This window comes from Bubalus kerabau, chromosome 11 (genome assembly GCF_029407905.1).
Source record: "Bubalus kerabau isolate K-KA32 ecotype Philippines breed swamp buffalo chromosome 11, PCC_UOA_SB_1v2, whole genome shotgun sequence".
In the NCBI taxonomy this organism is placed as follows: domain Eukaryota; kingdom Metazoa; phylum Chordata; class Mammalia; order Artiodactyla; family Bovidae; genus Bubalus; species Bubalus kerabau.
The window spans coordinates 39,289,570-39,313,775 of record NC_073634.1 but is presented as its reverse complement, the minus strand read 5'-3'; the positions used below and the strand labels follow the sequence as shown (position 1 = coordinate 39,313,775).

At 35.0% G+C, this 24,206-nt stretch overlaps 1 protein-coding gene across 1 annotated transcript; it reads right to left on the bottom strand.

Annotated features, from left to right (window-relative positions):
* ERLEC1 (endoplasmic reticulum lectin 1) lies at positions 1–24,206 on the bottom strand. Its single transcript, XM_055540074.1, has 14 exons — positions 24,045–24,206; positions 18,116–18,220; positions 16,609–16,689; positions 16,044–16,121; positions 15,847–15,910; positions 15,007–15,041; positions 12,743–12,966; positions 12,523–12,652; positions 7,312–7,473; positions 6,628–6,687; positions 3,977–4,101; positions 2,216–2,293; positions 1,843–1,918; positions 1–902 (listed from the first exon to the last, which is right to left on the bottom strand). The coding sequence occupies exons 1-14, from the start codon at positions 24,204–24,206 to the stop codon at positions 831–833; spliced, it is 1,452 nt and encodes a 483-aa protein (XP_055396049.1). The 3' UTR covers positions 1–830.

Sequence of the window (24,206 nt, the reverse complement as noted above, 5' to 3'; positions counted from 1 at the left end):
TGCTTGTGGACAGTTTATTCACTTTAAAATAGACACTGTGATATAAAGTTGTCCAGAACTAAAATCTGTAGTATATAGTAGGCAAGTACAAAGGACAGCTGGCACAGTGTGCTTTGTTAAGATAAATCATTCTAAGTCAAAAGGTAAGAATGATTTACTGTCTATACCAGGTACAGATTTTGGGGGAAAACACACTCATGTCAAGGAGATATGATATAGATAGAAACAGATAAAAGTTCTGAAAGAGAAGCAACCCATTGCAATAAGAGTCTCTTGAAGTTAATGGAGGAAAAGAAAATTTACACATGAGGCTTCACAGTGTGCCCAGTTTCTGGTTTAATACCTGGCAGAGAGCAGTTGCTAAATAAAAATTTGCTGAAAGGATTTCAGGCACTAGAATTTACATATTTAATAGTCTCTCATTTAAACAACCTATCAATTTCTTTCTTCATTATCTACTAGCTATATATAATTTACATAATAAATCTATTATTTAAAAACTTTCAATAGGTACAACAATTATATGACATTTCATTAGGATGAACTCTAAATTGCTTGGACAAGATTTATTTTGGAATCACATTATCCAAGCAAAGAAAGACACACAATCAGTTCCTAAGACACAACAAAAATGAAAAAGGTGAGACAAACGTCTGCCTTAGAAGTTTATCAATAACCTCTTATATACACATATATATTCACAAAGTGGTTGAGAGTCCTTTTATACAATCTTTTATATGAGGTCCATGACTGAGAGCTCTGTAACAGGACAATGGTCAGACAATCATCGTGACTTCCAATGGTTTTTTTCCCCTGAACTTTGTTATCCTTTAGTTGGGGAGAGAAAGAAGTCCATTTTCATCTGCTGTATCTAAGATTTTACAGATCACTGGAGATTCAACCTAAAGAACAATGAAAATAAAACCATTTTAAAGTTGCTAAGATGAATACTTTATTCAGTATTCTGCTAAATGAATACATATAAATTTGGTAAATGTATATGAGTCCTTCTTTTGGATAAGTCATCCAATGTTATTTCTACAAAGTGAATTTTTTAGAAAACAATTTTTAGTCATCCATATAAAATGCTAGATAGGTAAATAGTTATTTTTAAGTAAAAGATGTAAGAAAGAAAAGAAGCAAAGGGCAAGAATAAGAAAGAAATACATAGCTACGTCTTACATAACAAAATGTAGAAGAATATGGCAAAATAATCAGTTGCACCATTCAAGAAAAGGGTAAAGAAAAATGGCCAAGGATGGGCCAGGTGTTAAAATGATCAGATTTAAGATAATGATAATAAATATAATGGAGGAAATTAGAGGAAATAAGTGGAAAACATAGACAACATGTGTGAATAGATGGGGGATTTTAACAGAGAAAATAAAACCATAAAAAAAAAAAAACCGAAGAGGAATGTTAGAAATGAAAAATATAGCAGGGATAAATTCATTCAGAGGTGGACAGGGACACAGAAGAGGAAAGAGTCAATAAACTTGGAGATAATTCAATAGAAATGATGTGACCCAAACTGACACAAGAAAAAGGTAAGAATAAGATAAAAGAAGATTTGGGGACAACTTGAAATTAGCATATTTTAATCAGAGCCCCAGAAATAGATGACGGGCAAAATTTTTCCAAAACTCAGACTCAACACTTAGGAACTTGGCATTTTAAAAAATTTTATAAATTATACCTCAATAAAAAAGATGTCAATTTTTACAGAGGTGATATGAGGGCTATATTAAATTCTGGAGACTACTGAATGTCCTTTCTAGACTTAATGCTAAACATTAAAATGTGGCCCCAAACTGAATTCCTGAATATTAGTTTTCCACTTACCCCAAGGATATACTGACAAGAGTGAGGCTCTAGCATATATACAGTGACAGCATGAGGAGAATCTGATTCTTTACACCTAAAACAGAGAGTACTTTAAGGTATTGCCCAAACCACACAAAATTATTTTTTTTTCTTTTCAAGGATAAAAATATCTTGTAAGTGGTTCTATACAATTAATAACTGAAATAGCCTAATTTGACAATAACTATTAAAATAATAACAATTACAATTATGATTTTACTATCTTATAATAAAACGATTTTCTGAAAAATTCATAATATTAATAAATATAATTATATCTTATATAAACTTTTGCCCATAGGAGGAAAATTAAAGAGAAAGGCATAAAGCATGATTTGATGGTCTAACTTACTTTAGTTTTACAGTCACCTGTCTTGGTTTGTCAGTAATATCACAAATATCTCCATTTCCATAAAAATGTGACACCATCCTGAGTCAGAAAAACAAACAAGTTTTATTACCTTCACTCATTCAGAGTAACTTTAATGGGTAGGGTGAGATGGTTAGAGGGCTCAATTTTGCAACTATATTCCTTAAAAATACATATTTTAAGGTTATGTCACAGAGAAAGTCTTTCAGGTTCTATAGAATATCAAATTGAGATACTTCTTACTGATTTAATTAATAAGAATGATCTTATTAATAACTTGCATATTATTTGCTGCTGCTAAGTAACTTCAGTTGTGTCTGACTCTGTGCGACCCCATAGACGGCAGCCCACCAGGCTCCCCCGTCCCTGGGATTCTCCAGGCAAGAACACTAGAGTGGGTTGCCATTTCCTGCTCCAATGCATGAAAGTGAAAGGTGAAAGTGAAGTCACTCAGTCGTCTCCGACTCTTAGCATGGACTGCAGCCCACCAGGCTCCTCCGTCCATGGGATTTTCCAGGCAAGAGTAATGGAGTGGGGTGCCATTGCCTTCTCCTGCATATTATTTACTTGTATACAAATAGTTAAGGTTAAACTGCTTTTTAAAAAGTTTTCTTTTAAAGTTAAGCACTTCCCCAGCTCCTCTTTTCCCCTATTCTGAATATTGTTCACTTTGTCAGTTTTCCCTTCTTCCTACCCTCCATTTAGCTGCACTCCTTAAAATAATGTAATGCAGGAGTAAGAAGGTAAAGCCTATGCTAAGCTATAAATCCCAAAGAGCAGGAACTAAACAAAAGTTTAATTTTGTTAGCCTCATACATCTGTGCTTCAACATTTGTTGCACATGATGCCATGAGCTACTTTCACTTGAAAAACATAAACATTTAAAAAATATTTGATCTGTTTAGTATATTAATACTTAAATGAATATCTCTTAACTTTGCTAATTTTGATTTTGGTCAGTCCAAGAAGTCAGTACATTCTGAAAACAGATCTCTCAATACCATCTGTGCTAGGAAGGACAAAGTTAACATCTGAGAAGGAAAAAGAATGAATGATTTAAAATTCACTGGGTAATGGACTATAAGCAAAGCTAAAGCTTAGTTATTCTTGGGTAAGAAGAAATTAATTTCCTTCTGCTATAACAAGATAAACCTAATAGCCCAAAGAAATGTTAAGGCAGTTTTTCAAAAAAAACATTGTTTAACTATTTTCAATCATTACTGCACAACGGTTAAATAACAAAGGAGAATGCTAGAGTATATTTAAAGAGAATTAAGTAAGTTAAAGAGGTAAAGATTATACATGAAGGGGTAAAATGCTTTATGACAGGGTTAGACCTAATACCTGGAATTGCAGCGGTGTAACACTAACACCAACACTGTCAAAGGAAGTAGTCAAAGTTCGCTGCATGCAATTGCCAGGCACTACACTTTACACCAATTACCTCATTTAAATGTCATAACAGTTCTCTGAGGCAAATACTGCTAGACATGAAAAGTGAGGCTTGCAAAGACTATGTAATTTGCCCAGGGTAGTAGGTGAATCGCCAGTGTTTGAATCCAAGGTATCTGACTTCAGAAACTCCTCTTTAACTATTACGCTGTGTTTCCTCTTAAAAAAAAACTAACCTAAAAAATGTCCCAGAAAAAAAATAACAAAAAGATTTTACTTTAAATTAACGTTTTCCAATATTCTGAGTTTCAAATATTCTAAGATCCAGAGACAAATAAAGTTAGTATTTACCTGACTGTCTGGGTACCATCATCTTGAAGGTGATAGGCTCTGGCGGTATTCTTCTTAGCCCATTCAATATGTTCTTCTTGGTTCCATGTCCCCACAACCACAGAGGTTTTCCCACTATCCTTGTCCTAATATATGAAAAAATATTTGTGACAATGAATGTTTGGTGACATCAAGGTGACATTTATGCTGATGGGCTATAAGCTACAGAACTTATCTTCAACTGCACACTGGATATCTATGTTTAGATGTAATAATGTTAGTCAAACTTGATGAGGAGAAATTTGAGCTCATTACTGTTTATTTCTTGTTTCTCTGAATTATGAAACTGGCACTTTCTAGTCAGGTTAAGTCCAGATGTAGTTATTGTGACTCTGTTGCCTTTCACTCTACATTTATCAGTCCTGTCACTTTCCTGGAGATGTTCTTGGCTTCACTCTTCTATTGGTCTATTATTACCAGCATCTCACCCCTCAACTACGAGTTTACTCTCTCACACCTAGATACTGTAACTACATACTACTGTGATTCCTACTTCAATCTCTGGCCTCTATCTCTTACTCGTTATACAAGTTTCCATATTATTCATTTGATGATGCACCCCATACTGCCCTTTACATGGACTTCTTCCTTCTCTCTCATTTTTCTTTCCTTCCTGTCTTCCTTTTTTCCTTTGTATTTTATGCCAGGGACCATGTTGGGTACTAATATACATATGATGAGTAGAATTAAAAACCCTTACAGAGGCAAAAAGGCACAGCCACTGTATAGTGGAGCTTACTGCCTAGTGGAAGAGACAGAGCCATTAAACATTCTTTTAGCAACCACACCGTAGATTCCTAGATAGACAGGTATTAGATTGGCATAGTAAACTGTTTAATAAGAGGTTGGATATAGAGATTGTCTGGGTTTGAATTCTGGTTTCACCATTTACTCCCTATGTGATTTTAGGCAAGTTACTAAATCTTTGCTTCAGTTTCCTTATCTTAGAATAACACTACTCATCTCTTATGAGCATTACATGAGTTAATATGTGTAAAGCACTTAGAATAGTGCCTGGTATACAGTGAGTACTATGTCTGTTAGCTACTATTATTTTTCTATACCCCAAAGTTCCCACCAGAGTTCCTCAAAAAGTTCTAGGTTATACTACCTTAGCTTAAGTAAGTGTGATAAAACCTAGTGTTGGCAAGTGTATAGGAAAACAGTCATTAATGGGAATGTAAACGATCCAACCTTTGGAGGCAACTGTTCAGTATGCATCTATTCTGACCCACCAAGTACATTTCTAGATGTGTGTACTATGAGCGTACTTGCAAAAGTTTACAAACGCAACTATTTAAAAATGTTCACTAAGACGCTATCACAGCAGAAACTGGAAACAACTCAAAGATCATCAATAGAGATCTAATTAATACACTGTGTGTATAGGCATAATTCTCTGTACCTGCTGAAATAAATGAAATCAGTTGTTGCTGACATGGAAAGATCTCCAAGATACTAGGTGAAAAGAACAAGTGCATTCAGTATATCCCGTCTGTATAAATAAAAAGGTTATATCAAATTTATGTATATGCATTATTTTTTCCCCTTTTGGTTGTTAACTAAGAAAATGTTAACAGCTGTTACTTTTGAAAAATGGGACAATAGTGGAGGAGAATTTTACTTTTCATTCTATTCTATATTGCTGGCATATATTCCTTTAATTAAAAAAAAAAAAACAACCAGTGGGTATTATCTGGACTGTACTTAGATGGTACTGTATCTTTTTTGTATTAATAAATGTTATTAAAAAATACATCTACAGATGTAAAACATCTACAAAGCAGCAAGAATAAGAGGAAAGCATGATGAAATGGGACAGCACAGGTTTAATGGAAGAAAAAAAAAGTCTTAGTTTACAGATGCCACATGTATTTTTTTAGAATGATTTAAATGTGGAAAGTGAGTTGATCTTTCCTGATATGATCCATCATGGAATTTAAGATCAGCTCAAAACATCTCAAGAGGGCAAATATGGTATTTTCTAATTACCAGTTGTTATTTATTTTGGGGAATAAAGAGCCTTTTAAAACAACCAAATCAATATTTATTAATGTTCGTCTTCAGGGTCTAGTAGTTTACCTTACTAAATGAAGTACAATTCAGAATTTAAGCAGCTTTGATTCAAGTGTGAGAGAATGCTGATTTATGACACTATAAAAGAATAAAGAGCATTTAATCTTAAAACTTAAACTTGGATCATATGGAACCTTCTTTTAGCTGAGAAACTTGCTGTATCTATCCTATTTTACTGACACTAGTGACAACATTCTATCTTACCATTCACTTTCTTAAATATGAGTTATAAAATGGCTAATTTCTTAGCCAAAGCTGAAGAGGTTAGTCACAGTACTATATTATTCTCCCAGACTGACAGTAATGCAAGAATCTGAGTAGTTAACAAACCAAGTTACTTTAAGATGACTGATGTAGTCTTAACTAACAACAAGCTTTCCATTTCCCAGAATTTAGAGATGTTTTGTTGAATATTTCCATATTAAAATCATCTTATATTTAAAAGTAACACCAATCCCACTCCTCTATTTTTCCACAAAAGATTTTTCAAGCTTTAAACCATTTAGTGATAGAATGATATAAATACTGTGCCATACCTCATGGTATTGATGTACGTGTTTGCCATAGCAGAATTCATATTTCCACCAACCAACACCCTACAGGAAAGGAAACAGATCAAGTTTCAGTACAGAGAAAGGGGTACTGGGGTTTTTCTTAATATTGCCACGTGATAGTAATGAACATATATGTAATAAAAAAATTTGTACCAGCAATAATATGGTTGAAAATCACAATTAAAAATTACTAATAAACTTAAAAAATGGACAGAGAATAACCTTCTTGGTAAAATAAAGTAAAATGAAAATTCTACTTATAAGCATATTTTGCACTGACGCTCTGAGTCAGAGGCAGAATTCCACCTTTGCAGATATTAGCTCAAGTTTTAAATGAGCTAATGTAGGGTCATAACCAAAATACAGGCTATACAATCACTGGTGCCCATTCTAGCAATTAGCCAGAATCACACATGAATTACTTATTTAAATATATATGTATTTTTTTATCAAGTAAAGGTCAAGTTTTAGCCTGTGAGTAAAGAGAAATCATAATGACTATGCCTTATAGTGAGATGTAGAGAAATGTCTGCTGGAAAGCTTCCAGAATCCTGCCATTTCTCTACAGACAAAAAATCTTTTTCAGTGCTGCTAATGTCTCTTGATAAATAACATACAAAGTGAAAGCTGTAACATAAATACTTAAACTGAAGGGTTATTTCTCACCCCATGAAAGCAATAGGAACCACTAAGGAACTCTTTTATGAGCTGGTCATCTGTCAATTTGGATATGTGGGTTGTTCCAACAGTGAGCATTGGCTGAGAACCAACAGCAATGGGTTTGTGGATTGCTGGAAATCTCTCTTCCTTAGTTGATTGCAAATCTTCCTAAAATTAAACAAACACATATTTACAGGCTTCAGTATGACTTAAATTAACTTTAGAAAATTTGGAAAATAAAAGTTGTCCACTCATTTTTATTGTGCTTTAAGAAAATGAATTTTGCAACACTTAATAGCATAGAGAAAGCTCTAGTCAAGTGTTAGTTCCATCTACCAGTTAGGGGTATGGTGACCATTCTTAACAATACAGGGATAATTTCTACTTCGTATGTTTTGTCTCATTACTCTTAAGTACTTCACTATCTGTTAGATTTTATATTTTGTTTAAAAAAGTGTGGTTACTATCTATAAAGAAAGGATAATAAGCAGTCTAATAAAGGGCTAAGTGGGAACGAATATGAATGTTAGTTGTAATTATTCAAATGTAGCAGGACCTGGTTGCTGCCCTGGAGCAAACTGTGGTGTAATAAAGGAAGGGTACAGGGAATAGCAGATTCAGAGGTATGGGTGATTCAAACAGACTGATGAAGAACTGAAACATAAAGACTTCACAAAGAGAAAACCCTTGCTTAATTCATGAAACATTAATAATCTGTGACTTATGTGAAGGTCTGTTATGTGTTGTGTGGACGTGCACATGAACCTGAGAAAGCGGTAAGAGCAAAGATGTGTGGTATGGTATGAGAGTTAAAACCAAAGACAGAAGCAGGCACTACATGCTGGAAAACTGTGTAATGCCAAGTCTGAACATTAACTTTTAGGTTTTAGACAAAGATATGGTATGATCAGATTTTTAAGTAATTACTTTTGCAGTCACAGGGAAGAAGGGATAGTAACAAACCTGGAGGTGGAGAGTCAAGTTAGGAGCTCAGAAACCCAGGCCAGAGATGAAGAGACTCAAATGTAAGGGAGTGACAAGCGGGGTGGAGAGAAGAGGACAGTTATGAAAGAAGTCAATGATTTAGAAGCTGGACGTTATCTGGGTGCTGACAGTGAGCAGAGGGGAAATGAATCTAGACCACAACTGAAGGAATGAGTGTACCAGTGAACTGAATAAAACAACAATAAAGAAATTAAACAGTAAAATGTATGTAGTTACTGTAGTTGCCATTGGCCAGTTGTGGTTCTTTTCTTGTTTTCATCTTGTATAACAGGAGTCACTGGATGGTTATGTTGGAAACCAATGAGCTTATCCTCTCTCTTCTTCAATGTTAAGAACAAAGACTGCCAAGATGCCTTCTTGTTTATTTTTAAAAAAACCTTGACTTTTACATGGCTCTTTCTACATTTATAGAATGTAGGCTCCTTCTACATTCAGAGCCTATACTATGCTCCTGGCACTATTTTAAATGCTGAATATTAAAAATGAAGGAGACATAGTTACTACTCATAAGAAGATAAGGTCTAATAGAGTAAAGCAATTACTTAGAATACATGAGACTTATAGTAAGGTCAGTGAAGAAAAGAATACTGCACAGTGAAACCTGTAGCTGAGAAAAGGGGAAGAGGTAAGAAGAAACATGACCATTTATTACTGTTTCTTTAGGACAGAACATCTACTTTCATTTTAAGGAAAATTACCCCAATAAAAGCAAGAGGATAGTAGTTTCTGAATCAGGGTTTGGAAATTCAGAAAATAGATTCTTAATAAATCCAGTCATTTCCAAATTAATGTGGTATAATAACATAGGGCTTCCACTGTGGCTCAGTGGTAACAAATCTGCTTGCCAATGCAGGAGAGGTGGGTTTGATCCCTGGATTGGGAAGATTCCCCAGAGAAGGAAATGGCAACCCACTCCAGCATTCTTGCCTGGGAAATCCCAAGGACGGAGGAGCCTGGCAGGCTATAGCCCAAGGGGTCACAAAGAATCAGATACAACAATCGGAGAGCCAAATATATATTTTGTTTAAAAAAAATTCTTTATGGTAAAGCTTAGTTCATACTTGAAAGGCGAACCATATGCCAAATATTAAAAAAAAAGTTATGTGTAATAAATTAAATTTCTAAAAAAAATTATTCTGAAATAAAGATGACCAGTTCTAAGTAATTACTCACAGTATTACCTAAGATTTCATACACAACATGTACTATCAAGATGCTAGGTATTTTGAAAGCATTATAGCTATCACCTATAGCTTTAAAAATTTTTTTCTCAACTTGTGGATTTAACTCATAAAAGAAAAATAAACTGGCACTTCTTCCTTGAAGAATAATTAAAGTTGGGTTTGTGAAGAATTTTGATGGGACTGACTTTTTTAAGTACTCGTTAGTACTGAAATCATTATCAAGAAGAAGATGAGAAAATAATTACATTTCCAATCTTTCAATACAGCACTTCAAATCAAATGTAGATTATGGTTAAGATAATGTTTCCTCCTTATCATAATAGCAGAGTTCACAACATCCACAAAGAGTCTGGCAATATTTTCACAATTAGTATTCAAGAGGAAGGGGTGATAAAGGCCTTGTTACTGCTGCTGCTGCTAAGTCGCTTCAGTCGTGTCCGACTCTGTGCGACCCCATAGACAGCAGCCCACCAGGCTCCCTCGTCCCTGGGATTCTCCAGGCAAGAACAAAGGCCTTGTAGTTAAATGTTAATTAACCCACTGTTAAATATTAACAGCATACTAGGTGGCAACCCACTCCAGTACTCTTGCCTGGAAAATCCCATGGATGGAGGGGCCTGGTGGGCTGTAGTCCATGCGGTCGCTACGAATCGGACATGACTGAGCGACTTCCCTTTCACTTTTCACTTTGATGAATTAGAGAAGGAAATGGCAACCCACTCCAGTGTTCTTGCCTGGAGAATCCCAGGGACGGGGGAGCCTGGTGGGCTGCCGTCTATGGGGTCGCACAGAGTCGGACACGACTGAAGCGACTTGGCAGCAGCAGCAGGTATCACACAACAAGCTGGAAACTCCAAGTAATGAAAATTTAAAAAATCTTCCCTCCCTTTTAATGAAGAACCATAGGAAAAACAACCTATTTTAACCATGTAAGTGCTATAATGGAGGGCCGAATAAAATACACGCTCACAGAAGAGGAAAGATGGATCTCATATGCAGGTAATCCATTAGAAATCCTGGTTCATTTGCAAACAAAGTGACACTGAAAGCATATGTTCATGCTTACCCCTGATGAGTTTCTATTAGTTCATCAGGTGCAGGGAGGGAGGGGAGAAGACAACAGAAGAAGAGGGAAAACAGTATATCCACAGGCAAGGAGGTTGGAAGGAATGTGGTACTTTTAGGAAATGCTTAAGTTGTTCAAAATAGCTGGTATCAAAGGAATGGAAATGAGAGATGAGGCTGAAGCCAGATCATGAATGGTCCTCTATTCTTCTTTGATAAAATGATTGTACGAACAACAATTTCATTTTGAGGTATCAGTTCAGTCACTCAGTCGTGTCTGACTCTTTGTGACCCCATGAACTGCAGCATGCCAGGTTTCCCTATCCATCACCAACTGCTGGAGTCTACCCAAACCCATGCCCATTGAGTCGGCAATGCCATCCAACCATCTCATCCTCTGCCGTCCCCTTCTCCTCCTGCCCTCAATCTTTCCCAGCATCAGTGTCTTCTCAAATGAGTCACCTCTTCACATTAGGTGGCCAAAGTATTGGTGTTTCACCTTCAACATCACTCTTTCCAATGAACACCCAGGACTGATCTCCTTTAGGATGGACTTACAGATCACGTTAAATACCAAATGGTTAAATAAATTATCAAATGTGCATTTCAGACAGAACATTTTATCAGCTGTGTGGGAAGGATTAGAAGGAAGATGTGTGAGATTAGTTTTAGGTCTTAAGAAATGATGAAGTTCTGAACTAAAGACAGGTTTGAAAAGCAGTCAGAGGATAACACTGATAGCATTGAGAGATAAGCAAAATGACTTAGGTTTCTGACTTGGACAACTGGGTAGAGCATACAGCTTTAAAAGGAATGGTGAAGACAAGAAACGTGTCACTGTGAAAGAGGAAAAAAAGATAAGTCTGAGATAATTGAAAATGTATACATGTCCAATAGGCAGATGAAAAGGGAAGATGGCATATCAAAAGGGAAAAGCAGTAGAGACAAGTGGTTAAGAGGGACAGATTCTAGAATCAGACTGCTTTGATTGTAATCTCTAACCCATCACTTATCACTTCCCCTCTGAACCTCAGTTCCCTAACCTGTGAAGGTGGGTAATACTATATCTTATATGCTGTTGTAAGGATTAGATAATAGCTGTAAGGACTCAATTGTTGTTTAGTTGCTAAGTCTGACTCTTTTGCGACTCCATGTACTGTAGCCCGCCAGGCTTGTCTGTCCATGCGATTTCCCAGGCAAGAATACTGGAGTGGGTAGCCACTCCCTTCTTCAGTAAAGATTCAATACATGTTAATAATTGTGATTGTGATTTGTAGATGTATATTTATAATACACAGGCATGGAAATGGAAGTTGAAAGAATAGTCCTGGATGAGCTCACCTAAGGAGACAATGTACAAAAAGGAGAGAAAGGACCTGTGAACAGAACCAAGGGAACTGTAACATTTTAAGAAGCAGGAATTAGAGAAAGAGCTAGTACACAGGAGAAGAGAACCAGTGAGATAATGAACTGAAGCAAAGAAAGGAGAAAAAGTTCAAGCTTCAAATGTTCAGCTAAGATCAAGTTATGCACATGTCCAGCAAATTTAGAACCAAAGATAGCTGTTGATCTTAGTAAGAACCATTTAAGGAGAATGATAGAATGATGGTTTGATAAATAGCAATGAGTTGAAGAATAAATAAAGTATTAAGAGATGGGTTGTAGTCTATTTTTTTCAAGACGCTTAGCTGGGAAGTTCGTTTAACTAGCTGAAAAATTTAACTGAAATGAACAGGATGCCAAACTTTAAAATATTATGGAATCATGAGTGTAAGAAAATGCTAAAATAGTCTGGGAAGTACTAGAATAAGGAAAATTAAAATCAAGAGAATTGGAATTGACAATTTTGAGTCAGGAAAATAAATTACTATTACCATACTACAGAAATCATTAAAATACTGACATATGCTATGATTTTTGGAAATGGAAGCACTGAGAAAATACTGTTCGATAATTCTCATACCTCTTTGTTTCTCCTAAAAGGCACCCTTAGTATTTCTTCCTGTTGTTCCAACTGTCTCAGGGTGAGGGGTTTAAACGGCGATCCTGGTAGTGACTGGCAAAATATGTCATTCACAGGAGATGCTCTGAATCTGTTCAGTGAAAACAAAGTGTTAAAGCTAAGCATACAACATTTTAAATCGTGTGCATTTCATGTTTAAAATATTAAATCCACATCCTACCTATATTTAGGATGATTGCACAAGAGTGGTGTCAAAATGACAACTTCATATTCACAAGTTGTAACTTCAGCTACTGAAAGAATTTCATGCTTAGATTCAGGATGACATATGTACATCACAGTACTTGATCTGGGCCGGTTCTGTTTCAAACTACAAGGTGTACCATTTCCCATTCCCACTGGATAGTAGGGTGTCATCTGACCTTCGATATTTTTAGTGGGAATCTTAAAAAAAGAGTATAAGACAGACTTTTCATTAGAAATAGAGGTGGGGTGAGAATGGGAGAAGCACTTATTCTGAAAGGAAGAAAACTACATTTTATTTATAAACTAACATTTATTTAATATAATGGTAACACTTCTGTATTTTCTATAAGCTCTCCTAATGTTCTTTTGGTTCATATTCTTACTTAATATATACATATTTTCAGGGCTAATTTAATACAGCATAGAAGAAAATTTTCACTTGGTGCTAAAATTAAGATGTACATTTATATAAAGGATTACAAAAACATATTTAATATGAATTATCTTCAATAGTTACAAAGAAAGAGACCAGGATAAAATACACAAACTTCCTATACTGGGCTGGTCAAAGCTTTCTTCACTAAACCCTCAGTGGATGCCTGTGTTAGAATTTAGATTCTAGAAGTCTGAAGTTTGATTTGTCAAAAAGTGGGGCTACACAGTTAATACTATCTTCTAAAACAGAAATCTAAATATTACACTGATTCATCAGTCTGGTTACTCGTCTTTCCTGTTATTAACAGATACACTTCTCAGCATATAAACTCTTAAGTAAATCTATTCAAGGCCAACAAAAGACAAATGAAGACATTTTTATGGAATGGGAGAATAAAGGAGATCATCTCAGAAGACAAGGATTATTAAGGAGTTAGCTCCCACACTTTTATCAACAAACACAAGAAAAATTACATGGACGGGCTTTAAAAAGACGTTGTTAATAGTATCTCCAAGCAAGCTCTTTGGAGGCAGGGAGCTTATCTTGTATCACTTTGGTACCCTGTCAGTGCTATATCCAAAACAGGCAATAAATAAAAGATTCTAGAGAAAAATATTTTGAGGTTTCTTGTATGCTGTTTTCATGCTAATGTCTGGAATTAGAAAATCCTGGGTTCAAATCCCAGCTCTGAATTCACCAGCCTTATGACTTTGACCCAATTTCAGTTCTTGTCATTTGTAAAACCAGAATAATAATATATACTCAAAGGCTATAGGGAGAATTGAGCATTACTCTTGATTATATGTCTTGCACATCATCTGGCTTATAAACCAGGGCTCAAAAATGTGAGTTTTCTTCCCTTACCCTTTCCTCTTCCTTTATCATTTCACACTTTGAATTTCATCTTGCTATCCTCCAGAGCCTAAATATTTTGAGATAAATGTTTTATCTCAAAGGTAGTCTGTAAAATTAAAACCTTTTAAAATAGCAATGCTATGTGTGTCTATGCACAGCTAATCAATTCCTCCAAAGCCACCTTTTTAAATTACAGGCACCCCTTTTAAGTAATTTGTAAGACTTTTTGCCATTTTACTTTACTTCTAATAAAAGTATCATTATGATATGAAACCATTTGTAGGAATATTCTCCAACAGTAAGTTATTTAACTTTATGGAAATTTTAAGGATTCAGAAATCATTCTTTAAACCACAAGGGCACTTAAAATTGTAATTAGTCACCCTAAGGAATAGTTCTTTTTTAAACAACCCTACTTTTCAGTCATCAATTATGCATTCAGATTCAATAAACATTCATGAAAGGTTTGTATTATATCTAGCATTCTACTTTGCACTGCAGAATAAAGAGATAAAAGACAGTCCCTGCTTTTAAGAGGCTTGCAGTCTGGTAGCTTGTTATTTACACATACAGTTTATCTGTTTTACCCACAAGAGATAGGGTTCAAACAAAAGAAAAAAAATGTAGAAGCTCCTATTATAATTGCTTGCAATGTTAAATAGAGGGGAAGAACCACCGCTAAGCACAGAAGTGATTTAATGCTATTACAGAAACTTTCCCAGACACATCTTTGATAAATTCATTTATTTTTGTACGATCTTAAAAGTAAATAAAAGCAATATAGGATAACTTTTGCAGAAAAACCTAACAGATTGCAAATTTTCTTTTACCAAATCCTTTGACGTATTTGATAGACAGTTAAAGAACACCTGGCTATATTCTGTCAATTAAGTTACATAAATTTGTGTTTAGCTGTTCAGAGTAAAAAATCACCAATTATCACTTGCCTCTTTCGATTTTTCCTCTTCTTCTGCTTCTTGTTCTGTGGATTAATACAAAAGAAAGTATAAATAATGAGTGGTGACTTATATACAAGACATAAAATGACTAAGTCTTCAATTTGTAACCTTAAACTTCTTTCTAAAGAAGACTCAAAGCATACACATAATTTTTATCTTACTACTTTAAGCTAATTTTCTTGAAATGGTTTCTTTTGAAAGAACAGTCATTTAATCATTTTATCTTTATCTAGGAAATAGTCTATTTGAGGCATAAAAACTGGTCACAAGTTTTCTTCTAAAATGTTTTTATCTCAGTGAAAGGTTTATTCTTAAAAGAGTTGGCCAATTTGAATAATAGAGATCAATAAAAACATTTCATAATTTGAGGGATTTATCTACATGTCTATTTCCATATATAAAGACTTTGCTTAAACCAAGCAAAAGCTAACACTATATAAATATAACACTGACATGTATATCTCACCAGATTTAAAAATTAATAGGTAGAAAAAAAGCAACAATGTTTGTTAAAGCAAAAAATAATGGAAAGATCTCTTTGAAAAGGTTTTCTAAGGCATTGTTTAGAAATTTAACTGTTTTACAATTCATAAAGTCTCCAAGAAGATCTTTTATTTTTTTTAATCGATTGGCTGCATCATGTGGCATGTGATATTTCAAGTTTCCTGACCAGGGACTGAACCTGTGCCCCCTGCACTGGAAGCGTGGAGTCTGTAACCACTAGACCATCAGAGAAGTCCTTCCCACAAGATCTTTTAAATTCCAATTTGAATATATACTTTAAACCAAATACTAACATTATTACTAAATCACTCTGTAGAAACAAACCTTTTTCAGATAGAAGGTTCTTAGCCAACATATTTCCAAGGTAGTACTCGTGAATATTTACTTTCTATATTAAAAAAAAAAAATGTAGTAAGTATTTTTCAAATACATTTTTAAAGAACACAAATTAAAAAAAAATCTCATTATTACAGTTTTCATTTTACAATGTTCCATATTTTATAGTTTGAAGAAAAAAATACCTGACCACTTTCTTTCTCTTCATGGTACTGCCGAACGTGTTTTCCGTGACATACTTCATAAGTCCAGTAAGACTCAATCTAAGAGAGATGGATATATACAAAAGCCACATAACTCAACTGAATTACTTTTTGATATTTTAAGCAACTGAGTAGATTTCTCCCAAGATTTAGAATAAACTTTCATTAAATGAAAGTTATTACTATGCCTCAGAAAATATGAAATTTCTGAAGCCTATTCACTGTTTTCACTAATTAGATAAAAGTAAAAATTCTGTGAAGCAAATAGGTCTACACCTGGGGTCTGTAATCAACACCCAGCCAAGGGACCATTTTCCACACAGCCTAAAAGATAACAATGAGCACTTTTTATTAAAATTGTATACAAGGAAACTTTCTTTTGATCTGAAAAACATTCAAAGCAGTTTGGTAAGTGATATATTTGATAAGTGATATTACTGGGTGTTTTGACGCATATACAATACTATACAGGAATTTAAACTTTCAAGGGTTTATTGGCTGCTGGAAAATTTATTTTCTAATTATCAAGTGAACATAAAATACATACTCTGTAGGAGCAACTGCTTTGTTTAAATAGGGGCTCCAACAGCTCTCTTGGATTCGGGCCTTTATAATCCTTTTCTTCTTCCTATGAAAGAATTAAGAGTTTAATATCGTTAGTCAGGAGCTTTCTTCAACTCTGCTGTTTAGCTATTAACTCATTGGTCAAGTCACAAATGCTTGGAAATAAAAGGGGAAAAAGTCAAAAGATTTAATAAGATCCTATGGTATGCCATTTCTTTCAAAAGAATTGAAATATATGCAGCAACATGGATGGACCTAGAGATTTCTATATTGAGTGAAGTCACACCGAGAAAGATAACTATCATATGGTATTGCTTATATGTGGAATCTAAAAAAATGGTACAAATGAACTTATTTACCAAAAAGAGAGTCACAGATGTAGAAAACAAACTTATGGCTACCAGGGGGGAAGGGCGGGGGGAGGGAGATAAACTAGGGGATCAAAACTGACAGATACAAACTATTATATATAAAATAGATAACTGTTAATAGTAAGAACCTACTGTATAGCACAGAGAACTCTACTCAATACTCTGTAATGGACTACATGGGAAAACAATCTAAAAAAGAATGTATATATGTAATGTGTAACTGATTCACTTTGCTATATACCTGAAACTAACACAACACTGTAAACCAACTATACTCCAATTAAAAAAAAAAAGAACTGAAGTATAAAACACAGAGCCATAGAAAAATTTTCAATTCTTCCTTTTCTTAGAAAAAGGTTTCTGAGTATCAGTTTCCTGAACAATTCTTATACACCTACTTGAGAATTTCTAGCTATAAAAGCCTCAAATAGTTGAATCTTACATAATACACTGGGAAGTTTTAAGATACTTCTCAGTTTTCTAATTTTACATTTCATACTCGAATGCCATAAATATGTGTATAATTGTGTATGTGTATATTTGTGTCTTAAGGTTTAAAACCAAATGAAATAGATAGCTGTCTTTCACAGATCTTAAATCTGAACAAAACTTCTTAAGAAAGCACTCAATGAGTTTAATACTTCCATTTTGGAGATTGTGAAAATATTCTGTAATTAGCTCAAAAAATTGATTGAGTGGAGGAATTGAGTTTCAAATTTGTTCAGGTTCCACAGCTAACTATAGCCTATACCTCAGCCTCCTGGCTCCTAGGCTGGTGTCTTTTCCATTTTACCATGCTGCCTCTGTTTCATCTTGAAAGAAGTCATTGCCTTAAAGGATGGATAAGAGGCAGTTAGCGCACTTTAGGAGGAAGAAATGGCCAAGAGCTAAGGTAATGAGAAAGTACAAGGTACCTACAGATTTATTTACTAGCAGTTCTTTATAAAAAATGTCACATATACATAATCTAAGAATTCAGGAATAATGGGATTACTATTTTTATGGTAAGACAGCATTACTGAGAAACCTGTTGCTCAATTTTATTTTAAAGTATGAAGTTGCAATGTTTTAAATAAATGTTTGGTAACAGGAATTATCAATGTATTTACAAAAACTTACCTCGTCCCCACTTGCCACAAGGGGAAGAATGCATTTATATTTTTCTTTATGTGTAGTTGTCATGATGACATAATTATCTTCTTTATACAAAACTCCAGTTGTAGGCTAGAAATAGAACAAAAAAATGTACATTATTTTCTCTAATTAAACTAAACTATAATTTATCATTTCAACAGAGGGTTTTCAAACCTATTTACTTCCAAAGGCAGGAAAAAAGTCTACATATTTTTTAATGATAAAATGGAGACAACAGATTTTTTCTTGGTGTTACAATGTAACAGAAAAAAAAAAAGGAACAAAAATATAGTTTGGAGTATAAAGGAAAAAAGGAAAAAAAGTAGTAATGCAACAGACTGAAGTTATAATATGGATTAAAAAGCATTTAGAGGCAGTGAATGTTCATGGATACACCATCACTGAATACTTATTACCACCTATACATGAGAGTCTACAGCAACTTACAAACATACCCTCAATTCTTTTTGATGGGACCTCTGAACCTAAGATAGTGCAATAATTTTCATATATGGGTAACATATGGATAAATTACTATGAATCCTCTGTGCTAATTTAACTTTTTTAGTATGTATAAGGGTCAGCAAATTTTTCCTGTAAAGGGCCAGATAGTAAATATTTTAGGCTTTGTGGGTCATATGATCTCTATTGCAACTACAATGGCACCCCACTCCAGTACTCTTGCCTGGAAAATCCCATGGACGGAGGGGCCTGGTGGGCTGCAGTCCATGGGGTCACTGAGGGTCGGACATGACTGAGCGACTTCACTTTCACTTTTCACTTTCATGCATTGGAGAAGGAAATGGCAACCCACTCCAGTGTTCTTGCCTGGAGAATCCCAGGGACGGGGGAGCCTGGTGGGCTGCCGTCTATGGGGTCGCACAGAGTCGGACACAACTGAAGTGACTTAGCAGCAGCAGCAGCTATACCATTGTAGGAAATAAGTACACAGGCATTATTATGTAAATGAATAAGCATGGATGTTCTGAGAAAAAAAAACAAACCCAAAAAACCTTATAGAAATCAAGTTTGGAGTGGGCCAGCCTAAAGGTGTATTTTGCTGACTCATGGTATATATCAACAAGACTATCGTTAAAGTGTTCTACAGTATAAAACCAAACAAATTCACAAATCAAAAAGAACCAACACAATTCAAATGAACATTTCAATTACTATAACTGGTATTATTTTACAAAAAAGAAATCTCTGCTTTGTGACAGAAAATATATCACTAACTACTAAGGCAGATGGAGAAGGAAATGGCAACCCACTCCAGTATTCTTGCCTGGAGAATTCCACGGACAGAGGAGCCTGGCGGGCTACAGTCCATGGGGTCACCAGAGTCGGACACAACTTAGTGACTAAACCACCACCACCACCACTAAGACAGACGTTTTCAAAGTCTATGAGCAGTATTCTGTGGCAATTCAGTTCTCTCTTTTCTCTTCTGACAGTAGATAAAATCACTAAACTATTTGGCAATCCCTAGTAATGAAAGAACCACTCTTATTACAGACCTCTACTCTTTCCTCAATTTAACAAAACAACTCTTAACTATAATAAAACCAGTAGTACTTGAAACTTTAAGTACTTGAAACCTTAAACACAAATAGAAATCAGGGCCATGTTTTCCCAAGATAATAAAGCAAAACAAAAAACAGCAGTAAATACTGGCTGTATGAGCTATATGACAGTACCATTTGAGCCCTTTACATTATTATCTCATCAATGCTCAAAACAAGCATTGTACCCATTTCACTGAAAAGGAAACTGAAGCCCAGGGCTTAAATAATTTGTCCAAGGTAACACAGTTAGTAAACAGCACAGCCCAGAGAAGAAACCTAGCAGACTGGTTCCATATTCTGTGTGCTCTTAACTGTTTTAACATATTTGAATCAGCTTTGGTTAACATTTTCTTAGATTACTATACAGCGTGTGCTTGCATATTAAGTCGCTTCAGTCATGTCCTGGACTATAACCAAGGATCCTTATTTAAAAGAACATTGTAAGTGAAGACAGGAATCAAAGAGATTTGAAAGTGAGAGTTGCAAAGCCAAATTTATGATAAAGGGATCCTTAGAAACATTTATTCAGTTTAGCCAACAAACTGCTGTTAAGACATAACATTTGTATCTTTTGGTATTTTTCAGATATAGTCAGAACATATGATGGTGAGTTGTGCAAAGAATGACTCACATTCATTTAGCTAGCAATAGATGACTTGAAGTTTTGTCAAATCATTCCTGTACTGCAGTGAAGGTGGACAGTAGCATATGTCTTAAATGCATTCCTTTGTATTTGTGAAGTACCTGCAATCTAATGTTCAGAACTGGATTAAATAGCAATACTGACTCATTTACTAAAATGTTCAGAACAGTGCTAACAATGGAAAAAGAAACTGCTTGTTTGGAACCACAGCAAAGAAAGACAATTCTTTCTTTGTAATTAAAACTATAATCTTGCGTTTTATGTCTATATGATGAAATTTATTCCTTGTTTTTAAGGTTTAGGTAAAAGGTAACAGAAATAGAAACCATCTCTATTCTTATTTGAAGATTTGTTGTTGCTGCAAAGATTTATTTTTCATTAGTTTAGGAAAGGCTGCTGCTGCTAAGTGGCGTCAGTCGTGTCTGACTCTGTGTGACCCCATAGACGGCAGCCCACCAGGCTCCTCTGTCCCTGGGATTCTCCAGGCAAGAGTACTGGAGTGGGTTGCCATTGCCTTCTCCATAGGAAAGGCTATTTTCCTCCTCAATAGAACAGACCAAATAACATTTCTTCTATCTGAAAACTCTTTGCTGAAATAGTGTATCATTTATTGGGATCACAAAGTAAACATTTTAAACAAATTTTACCCGACTTTTTTTTTTTTCCTTCACTTCTAATTACAAAGAAGTTTTAATAATGACTTTTTAACAATGGACTTTTTAATAATGGAAATTAGAGGAGAAAAGCTAACTTTTTGGCTTTTAACTTAAAAAAATTTCTGCTTCCTTTTGATTTTGTAAAATAGGTTTTTACTTAAAAAATGAATTCTGAATGCACAAAATCACAGTGTTTAAAAAAACTTGTTTTATATAATTTGACACCTTACAGTATTTCCAGTGCAAGAGGCAATATTAGCGATATGATAAAAATCAGATTTTAATATAATTAGACTAATCAAGGAGGGGTGTAGTCTTCAAGATTAAGGAACCTGAAAAGTATCTTGGCAAGTGTGAAATTTCTAATGCTTGACACAAGTCTGGAGGAATTAAGACAGAGGATGAGAAAGAAAGCTATCCTGGAGAATCTGTAAAATAAACTCAATGGTACAACTTGTTAAGATATAGGACATGATTCAAACCATGGAGATGGTCACCATTTCCCCCAAAGGTAGCATTTGTTTTCAAATGGGAATACATTTCTGTATTAGCAAAAGAAGTTGAAAGAAAATTAGACTTATTTTGCAGTTTTCCTTTGGAGATGTTCATGAATTCTGTGTGAAGTAATGAATAATTGAACATTTTAAAGACACAGAGATGATGTTTCAGAAGGAAAATACACACAAAACCAAAACTGACTGCTAAAAACCAGTAAAGAAAGAATATCATAATCATGAATTATTGGAAACATTAAAAAATGTATATATTTTTGGCATTTGATAATTTTTCTAAGTAAATTTGAAAGATGATGTATCATTTTGATATATCTGAATGGCAAGAGAATATAAAGCACAGAAGAGTTTTAAAGATTAAAAAACCTGAGATCTTTTAATCCAATCCCTCTCAGTTTCAGGTGGTAGAGAGAGAAAGGATCTTTATCCTAGTTCATTCAGCTGCTTAGTTACACACAAATGTCCATCCAACTGGCCTATAAAACAAAATGACGGTGCCAGGTGTGGAGGGCTGTAGTTTCAATTACACAAAGTAGGGAAGTGAAGCCTTGAGATTAAGAAAATGTTAAAAAAAGATCAATGATAATGGTTCTTGAGGCTTATTTTTGCGGGAGGGCGATAGGCATTTTGCTAAGGCATAGGAAAATGTCTTTGGTTTTTTTCCTAAAATAACTCAAACTTAAAAAAAAAAGGAAAAAAATGCTTCCCAAATTTTCAAACAAGCCCATCTTAGATTATGCTTTATTGTCAAATAAAAATAATTAAAAACAAAATTTCAAAATAAAATTGTTAAGATATAGGAAAGGTTGGTCCACCATACACTTAAATCCTTTTCCATCACCTTTTGCAGCCAGCAAACAACAGTGCCAGAAAGAAAACGGAACGGTTTGGTAATAACTTCTAAAAAGGCTAGTTTTAGTCACCTGCATATAGGTCAGTAACTTTTTAGGGCCATATACTAGCATGCCTTTTTTAATTAAAAAAAAAAAAAAAAAAAACCACATTGATGTAGAGTAAAAAATTTTAATGACCACATTCTTTAAACATTTGCCAAGTTCATGCCTAGTGTGCTCTTCAGAAATAATCAGAGGTTGGACTAAAATATTCTCATCTCCAAGTTGTAGCTGACTTATAACAAACTTATATAAACATTTTAATATATTAGTATTTTCTGAATAAGAAACCTACTGTATAGAACTGGGAACTCTCTTTAATGCTCTGTAATGACCTATAGTGGAACAGAATCTAAAAAAGAGTGGATATATGTATATGTATATAGCGTATATGTGTAACTGATTCAGTTTGTTGTACAGCAGAAACTAACACAACATTGTAAATCAACTATACTTCAATAAAAATTAATTAAAAATATCTCCTGGCATTAATGCAAAGACAAATTGGCTTCCCAGAGAAATACCTACTTAAATTTAAGAATCACTGAACTATCAGAATGGAAGAACTGAAAACAGAAAGGAGAAACAAACCAGGTATGAAATATTAGCTAAAACCAACACCAGCAAATAGAAATCTGGGTTGTGGAAATGACGACATCCCTTATCCTGGGACATTCTGTGCTGATATGATAGTATCACATATTCATGTTTTAGTGATATAGTAACAGAACAATATACTAAAATAGTCTTCCAAGTAGAACGACTGCAGATAATTGGAATAAGAATTAAAAAAAAACAAAAAAACTTTTCAGGGGCAGGTGGGCTGTTACATTTTCTCTGATTTCCATTTTAAATAAATGAATTAATTACCATACGGTAAGTATCACAAGAGCCTATTTTTTATTGGCCGACAATGGATAGGAAGACTTTTCGGAAGTCCACTTCCCAAAGGAAGGACTGCAAATATTCATTACTTCGAGGTTATAAATACGTTTTTCAATGTAGGAAAACTGACCATAAAATCTCATGTTCTGGAGTCTTAAGTAACAGTTATAATACATCAAAACTGTAAAGGACATTCTGCATAGTGTCGTTAACATCTCACCGGCCAAACAGCCCTCTCTCAGAGACAACTTGGAAGGGAAAAGAGCTGTGCGGTATATGTATACTGTGCATATACGAGAGAGAACACGAGTATGAGAAAGGGAACTCATATCCACAGTACAACTGATTGTGTAGGAAGGGTGTGTAATACTCCTTGAAAGAGAGAAGGTTGCTGGTGGAGGAAGAGCTGCAGGTGACTTGCCAAAGAGAAAACAGATGCGCCTGACGTGGTTCTAGAAAAGCTGCTTCCACGGGGGGGGAGTGTTGGTAAACTGGAGAGACGGATTTCTTTAAAAGGGAGAACAGGTGACCCCTGGATCCTGAATGTGTAGGCATGGAGGCACATCCACACTACGTGTTTGCTAAGCACTTGCTGTATGAATGAACGAACTCGGGGTTAATGAAGCTTTGGACTGGGAATGAAGCATGCGCCTGCAGAAGAGGTTCTAGGGGAAAAAAGCGTAGAATACCGAGAGAAGGGGCCGAACTCTTAAGTGCCAGGAAGAAGAGAGATGGCTACCGGGTTCGCAAGGGCACTGACCAGAGAGAACTCGGTGCCGGGCCAGTTGACTCGGAAAGGTATGTCATCGCTGAGCTGGGGTAGCGCTCGGCCGCCTCCGGACGCCTCCAGGAGACCGCAGAGGACCAGTAACACCGGCCCGCCTGGGACCAGACTCCGCGCGCCGCCGCCTCCTTCCTCCAT